Source organism: Rhinopithecus bieti, unplaced genomic scaffold, assembly GCF_001698545.2.
Source record: "Rhinopithecus bieti isolate Rb0 unplaced genomic scaffold, ASM169854v2 scaffold_7724, whole genome shotgun sequence".
In the NCBI taxonomy this organism is placed as follows: Eukaryota; Metazoa; Chordata; class Mammalia; order Primates; family Cercopithecidae; genus Rhinopithecus; species Rhinopithecus bieti.
The window spans coordinates 1171375-1178840 of record NW_016805612.1 but is presented as its reverse complement, the minus strand read 5'-3'; the positions used below and the strand labels follow the sequence as shown (position 1 = coordinate 1178840).

Sequence of the window (7466 nt, the reverse complement as noted above, 5' to 3'; positions counted from 1 at the left end):
TTTTTTTTTTTTTTTTTTTTTTTTTTTTTTTTTTTTTTTGAGGTGGAGTCTTACTCTGTCGCACCCAGGCTGGAGTGCAATGGCGTGATCTCGGCTCACTGCAAGCTCTGCCTCCCGGGTTCATGCCATTCTCCTACCTCAGCCTCCCGCATAGCTGGGACTACAGGCGCCCACCACCGCTCCCGGCTAATTTTTTGTATTTTTAGTAGAGACAGAGTTTCACCATGTTGGCCAGGATGGTCTCGATCTCTTGACCTCGTGATCCGCCCGCCTCGGCCTCCCAAAGTGCAGGGATTACAGATGTGAGCCACCGTGCCCGGCCCCTCCCCATTTTCTTAGCAAGCAGCTAGCTCAGCAAGTCTGTTAGCTCAGCAGAAGGAAAAGGCCTTAGCAGAGGCTGAGACTTGGAGGTTTGCTGTCCTCTTCCCCCAGGAAACTTCATGGTCAGCCAGCCACACAGTCGCCTAGAGGCACCCTGTCCCTCTTTCCTGGTAAACATGTAGAGCATCACACTTCTGTCAGAGTGTGTTCTCTTGGGCAGCTAGTTCAGCTGTACCTACACTGAGCACATTTTCTGGTGGGATGCAAGCTTGGGGGCTCACATATGTCAGGAGTGGTAGGCACAGTCATGTCCCCCACCCAAAGATGTACATATCCTAATCACCTGAACCTCCAACAATGTTACCTTACATGGCAAAAGGAACTTTGCAGATATGATCAAGATAAGGATCTTGAAATGAGAGGATTATTCTGGATTATCTAAGTGGGTTCAAGGTAAATCACAAGGGTCCTTATAAAAATAACCCTATGATCACCTGAGGTCAAGAGTTTGAGACCAGCCTGACCAATATGGTGAAACCCCATCTCTGCTAAAAATGCCAAAATTAGCCGGGCATGGTGACACGTACCTGTAGTCCCAGCTACTCGGGAGGCTGAGACAGGAGAACTGCCTGAACCCAGGAGGTGGAGGTTGCAGTGAGCTGAGATCACGCCACTGCACTCCAGCCTGGGCAACAGAGTGAGACTCTGTCTCAAAATAACAATAAATAATAATAATAATAGTAACCCTGTGCTACGGGCTTTGAAAATGGAAAAAAGGGCCACAGGCCAAGAGATATAGGCAAATTGTAGAAGCTGGAAAGGGCAAGGAATCAGATTCTTTCCTGCGGCCTCCAGAAGAATGCAGCCAACACCTTGACATAGAACTTGTGACCTCTAGAATTGAGAGAGAATGAATGCATATTGCTTAATACCCTAGGTTTGTGGTGATTTGTTAAAGTAGCAACAGAGAACTCATATAACATGCTGTTTCTGTGCTGGTAAGGTTTTTCCCTAGTAACCCTATTTCAGATTTATACTATGTAGTGTTGGTGATGTATGACTCTTTGTCCCATTTACTTGCCAGTCTAACAAGAAATACAAGAATAGGTAAATGGCAGTTCATATGGAAAGGATATTTGCTCCTATATAAAATGTGAATATGTGGTAGTAAGTAACAGGTAGCAATGGCAGTATGCATTCAGCTAACACTGGCTCCTCCGAGGTGTCAGGCCCTGGGCATCTGTTGGAGAGAAAGGCCACCCCTGCTCACAAGGAGCACACCTAGGGTGGTGCAGGAGCCAGGAGCCAGCAGGGTGCTCACCACCTTTGACACACACCATGAGGTGGGCTGGCTGACAAGGCGAGCAGTCCCGCACTGGGTGGGCAGTGGTTGAAGAGGTTTTCCTAAAGCACATCCTGTCTCAGTTGAGGCCTGAGCAAGCAGTAACTAGAGGAGCAGGAGCAGGTGATGGTTTTAGTTCAGAGCTTTCCAGAAGGCACACTCCACAGGCTTTACCATCTCAGAGCCCAGGGAGTAAGAGGTGCTGACTTCACAACGGACGTAGCTTCTTCCTCATGGGTTAGTGCTTGTGAGGATATTCAAGACAGGACATGGTCATCTCAGTATTGGTAGTAAGTGCTGTAGGAGACTCTGGCCTTCTGTTTTTCAAGCCACACTCGTGTGATGTCACCATAACAGCAACCCTTGTTGTGAACCTTCTGTATTCCAGGCACTCTGCCTGGCTGTGGGCACATTACTTCTATTCCTTCTGATAACATCCTAAGGTAGATGGCTTTCCTCCTTCACAGAAGGAGTAGCCAGGCTTAGAGAGTTTAAACCACCTGCCTAAGATCACATGGCTGTCTGAACCTGGGTTCAGTTTGGTCTGCCAGAATTCAAAACCCATGCTCATTCGTTATAGTGTGTGCCTCTTGATGGTATACATAAGGAACAAAAATAGCACAGGTCAATTCTATTTGAGAAGCAAATAAAATAATGACTTTGTAATTTATAAAAAGAATTTCTGAGGACATTTGCATTTTTCATTAGAACCATAAAATACCAAGGAATAAGTTCATCTCAATTGACATTTAAATGTTCAGGACACTTAATCTATATATATCTAATTTAATCCTCATAAAAACCCTATGATGCACAAATACTAGCAGTATCTCCATTCTACAGGTGAGGAAATGGAGGAAAAAGGAGGAAAAAATTTGCCTGAGAATCCTCAGATGGAGCTGGGATTAGAGCCCAGAGCTCGAGGACTTACTGCTCCTAGAACCGGTTCCATCTGTGCCTCGTGGCATGAAACATGCTCAAGTTAAAAGCATCTTTCCTTTCCCCAACAATACATGCAAAATTGCTAGGGATGAAGGAAATAGTTAGAGATAGAGTGTTGTTATCATCCCAACTGTCTATATTTATCTTTAACTGATTGAAATCTGATCCCTAAAGTTTCTGAATATGAAAGTGTTTGTTTTTTTTTGAAATTTTGGTATACATACTTGATTCTGCTTTAACAGATTTATCACTTTGATAGGATTTGATAGGCTACACTTTTGAAAATTAGTAGATTATTTTTAAGAGTTAGCAAGTAAGTAGGTTTAGAAATTAATCAAGGGAGCAGTGAGATTTACAAGGGAAGACAAACCCATGTTAATCAGAGTTAACACAGAATGCACTATGGGAATTTCAGTGTGTCCCTTAGTCTATTATAACAGGATAAATACATAGCTCCTTTTGAGTGAGCAAAGGTCATACCCTGCCTTGTTTCAAATTTCTGTTTTTAAAAAAGCATTTCTGAGTGGAATTTGAGTTCTTAAAAATTGAGTTGACGTTCCAGTTTGTTTTAATAAGCAGTAACATTTTTCAAATTTGGTGTATTATACTTTGAGAGATGCAGATATGTATTGAATTTCAGGAATTGACAATCTTGATAAGGTTTTAAAGGTTTAGGGAAGGTCTGATCCTCTGTTTACTTTCTAGAACTATGCTTGTCGTGTGTGTGTCGACTTTTTTCATTCTGTCGGCTGTTTATAATCACTTCGCCTATAAGCACTTTTTATTACATTATTTTCTATTCTTGATGCTTGCTTTCTACTGCTATGGTTGCACATTTACATGTTTGAGCATCTTGGACTTTATGAGAAAGATCTCGTATTTCCCATATTTCTAAACTACTTTTTCTCAAGTATCTCAGTGGTAGTGACAATTGAAATGTACAAAGCTAGCTGGCTACTGATTATTACTCTGTCATCTGAGAAACTTTTTAAATATTATATTTAAAATAGTATCATCAAAATCCTCTTATCAAGATCTTGATTTGGTAAAAGGTGAAAATAATAAAAGGGCACAGTACAATAGAGACAGGATGCATTTACCCTCTCCTGCTCCGCCGTCACGCTCCTGCCTTGATCCTCAAGAGAGTGGCAAATCCGTGGGTGTCTTGTGGCTGAATATATATGCATGCCTCTGCTTCTCTGCAGGATGCAGGGTGCAGACTTCTCCAGCAGGCACAGGAGGAAAGCTCAGCACCAAAATACCTTTTATGAATCAGTTATGTTCAAATGTGGTAAACGTTTGAGGGGTGGAGAGAAAAAAGGATGCCCAAGGAAGAATGACTGAACTTAACATGACCACAAATAATCCACTCCAGTAGTTTAATAGGTAACTTTATTTTGAACAAAGTTTTATGACAGATGAGTTGAAAGGAGAAGAAATGTTCTGAAATTGTCATCAAAAGTCGAAGAGTTGTTGCTTTTATTTTAACCCAGGCCAAGAAGGCACAGTACCTGCACTGCTTCATGAAACAATAACAAAATGTATTATAAACCCAACTAAATGCTTAAGACTTTAAGACTCACCTAGTCCTTCCCCAGGTCAGCCTGACACAGGTGCAGAACCAAGGTCAAGCATTCTGAACTGGGGATAGGGAAAAGGGTGGATTTTCCCTGAAGCTCGTTTAGCCAGTTTCAGGGTCTCTCAATTTGAAGGGCCCCTTCCAAGACCCTGTACCTAATTTTGTATTCATTATTTTTGTCTCAAAGAGAAGGCTGCAGGACCCACAAAATCTGGGTCCACTCCTGGGTGAGGGTATCTGTGAACCTCCTGAACACAGAATGTGAGCGTGGCTGTGTGGATATGTAAATATGCTTCCATATTTTTCTGGAAGGGTCTGTAGTCTTCTCAAAGCCATCTCTATAACTTACAGAGGTTGAAGAACTCAGGCCTCGGAGAAATTGATCAACCTCTTAATTCTGGTCTTATAAAACCACACTTATTAAGTGATGGTTTAATTGCTAGAGGCAACAAGTTGTGACTCAAGTAGAATATCACAAGACACACTGATCACCAGAGACATAGATGAGAATGTTCTTGATGGTTGCTCATCTCACTGGAATACACACTCTCATATTATTCATTCAATCAGTCACTCATTCATTCATTCCTAAACACTTACCGAGTGCCTGCTCTGTGCCTGCAGCCTGCTAGGTTCCAGTATTTCAGAGATGAATTAGGCAGACTCGCCGCTTTTGAGGAACTCCCATAGTTCCTATCAATTCAGCTGAAGGACTCTGCATTCTTTCTCCAGGTTCCCACATATGTGTGAGCGCTGTCCTTGAGATCTTGAGGCTATTTTAAATTGAAATGGAAGCTGTTCAGCATAGATCTCGCTCCAAAATATTGCGCAAAAAGCCAACCTCATAAGAGAGCTGTCTCCTGGGGGCGGGGACAGGTCTGGGTGCACCACTGAGCTCCGGCTCTTGCCTCCCACTGCCATGGGAAGGATGGCCCCATTCTGTCCAGCTGTGTGCCTCCTGATGAAGGACTCAGAGTGCAGGGACACCAGCAGGGTATAGGCCCAGATACCTGAGGAGTGCAGCAGTAAATAACGCTTCAACTGTCACTGGGGTTGAGAGACTTTTCCTTGTGGCTAACAGCTTTCTTAATTCTGCTGTTAGCCTCCTACAGACAGGGCAAGAATTCTTCCCACACAATTGCATGTGAATAGGAGCCTGTGGAAACTGGGCTGTAGAATTTGTTTTCATTTCCCCATTCCTATTCTTTGTGTCTTGCATTACTCACTCCTTTGAACTCAAATCCTGTTGATTCTACATCAAAAGTCTGTTGTTCCCTCTGCCGTCATCCTGATAGAGGTCCTCATTATCTAGCATTTCATCTGTTGCTCCAACTTACCACTGGATTTTCTACCCCATTCTCCTGCCTCCCTTCAGTCCACCCCACACATTCCCTGTTCGTGTTACCTTCTGCAAAGCACCATTCCAGTATCTCTCCTGTGCGTGGTGGGATGCAGCTTCCCAAACAGAAGCCAGAGAGGTACCAGGAGATTGTTAGAGAGCTTGGAAGGGAAGACCGAGCAAAGTACCATGGTTGTTCCGAGACACTTTGTGCTTCTGTGGATTTCCTGTCCTGTCCTGCACGGCCTCTGGGCTGCCTCTCCACCCTCTCACTTTTCCTTCCATCCAGCATTTCTCATCTGCCCCTTCACACCCCTCCTTCCATCTCTCAAAATGTTATTCAGGTTTCAACAGAGGAGTCCCGTGTTATTGGGGGAGGCACCGATTCTGAAGCAGGTGCACAAGGTGAAAATCTCATCAATTGCACTTCGAAACTAGAGCCACCCTGAGAATAGCCAGGTGCTCCTCTCTCCACTTCCCTGGATACCAGCTAAGAAGCCCGTGAACAGAAACCACTGAGAAAAGCAGCACAGTCAGGTCCCCAGCTTCTCAACCTCTGCCCAAGCAGGGTTTCCCAACCTGTTCTGTGTGTGGCATGAAGAGAAAATGATAGTATTTGTATGGCACACAAGGTACTTTGAGGGGACTGAGTGTGGGGGTCATGTGGGGTGGGTCACTCTTGGCACAGCCCTCCTGTGGCAGCAGACCAGCTGCGAATCTTTGTCCTAGGGATATGTTTGCTGAATCAAGTGGCTTCTATGGTTGGTTGGTTGGTTGGTTGGTTGGTTGGTTGTTTTTGAGACAGGATCTCACTCTGTCGCCCATGCTGGAATGCAGCAGCACGATCTTGGCTCACTGTAGCCTTCACCTTCCAGGTTCCAGCAATTCTCCTGCCTCAGCCTCCAGAGTAGCTGGGACGACAGGCACCTGCCACCACACCCGGCTAGTGTTTGTATTTTTAGTAGAGACAGGGTTTCACCATGTTGACCAGGCTGATCTCAAACCTCTGACCTCAAGTGATCAGCCCACCTCGTCTTCCCAAAGTGCTGGGATTACAGGCGTGAGCCACCACACCTGGCCAATGGTGTTTCTTTGCCATTCTTCCATTGCTGAGAAGATATGGTTACATCTCTCTAAGAGTTAAATATGTCTGTGGTATGACTCCACTTTACACAGATTCTACCCTTCATGAATTCTGCCTTGATTTTCTATAAACACAGCCCGTCTTTCTCATACAGTTTATGTGTAGTCTGGAGAGTCATGAACTTGGCCTGGCCCTTCAAGCAAAGGAACTGACTCATTCCTACCTACCTTGGAGCCACCTGGCTCATGGTGGCTGTTCAAATGTGTCTCTGTTGAAGGAGTACATAAAAGGCAGCACCTTCTGGAATCCATTATTTGATTGATATCACAACAGGGCTTTCTCTGCATCTAAAAATAATTTTTTCCTCTGTTTCTGTCTTTATAGGACTTCAGAAATGGGCTTGGGAGTTCAGGATCCCACACCTCTGCTGCATCTCAGTGTGACTCAGCGAGTTCTAGAATGGTGCTACCCATGCCAAGGCTATATCAAGACTGCGCACTGAGGATGTCCGTGGGCTTGGCTCTGCTGGCTCTTCTTTTTGCTTTTTTTGTCAAGGTCTATAATTAGAATACAACTAAATGAAACATCTGTAAAGAAGAATACATTTCTAATTAAAATCTTCAATGAACAGGAAAGCAACACCTCCGTTCTCAAAGGGCAATAATTTGTACTGGTCATGCTGCCTCCTCTTCAGCCACTCTTCTCAATGAGGCTCCCCATGTCTCACATTGAGTTGGGCCCATTGGTTATTTGACCTAAAACCTAATCACGGCTACCATAGCACATCCTTCAAATTAAACTGCTTTTGGTTTACTTTTAGCAAGAAATGCAAGCGGTCGCATTTGTTTTGTCTGTTTCA

At 44.2% G+C, this 7466-nt stretch overlaps 1 protein-coding gene across 1 annotated transcript in view; it reads left to right on the top strand.

Annotated features, from left to right (window-relative positions):
- CDKAL1 (CDKAL1 threonylcarbamoyladenosine tRNA methylthiotransferase) overlaps positions 1-7244 on the top strand; it is a 603344-nt gene extending 596100 nt beyond the window's left edge. The window contains exon 13 of the mRNA XM_017873093.1: positions 6992-7244. Within this exon, the coding sequence (XP_017728582.1) occupies positions 6992-7174 (183 nt within the window). The 3' untranslated portion in view covers positions 7175-7244. The remainder of the gene's footprint in view (positions 1-6991) is intronic.
- The last annotated feature ends 222 nt before the right edge of the window (positions 7245-7466 follow it).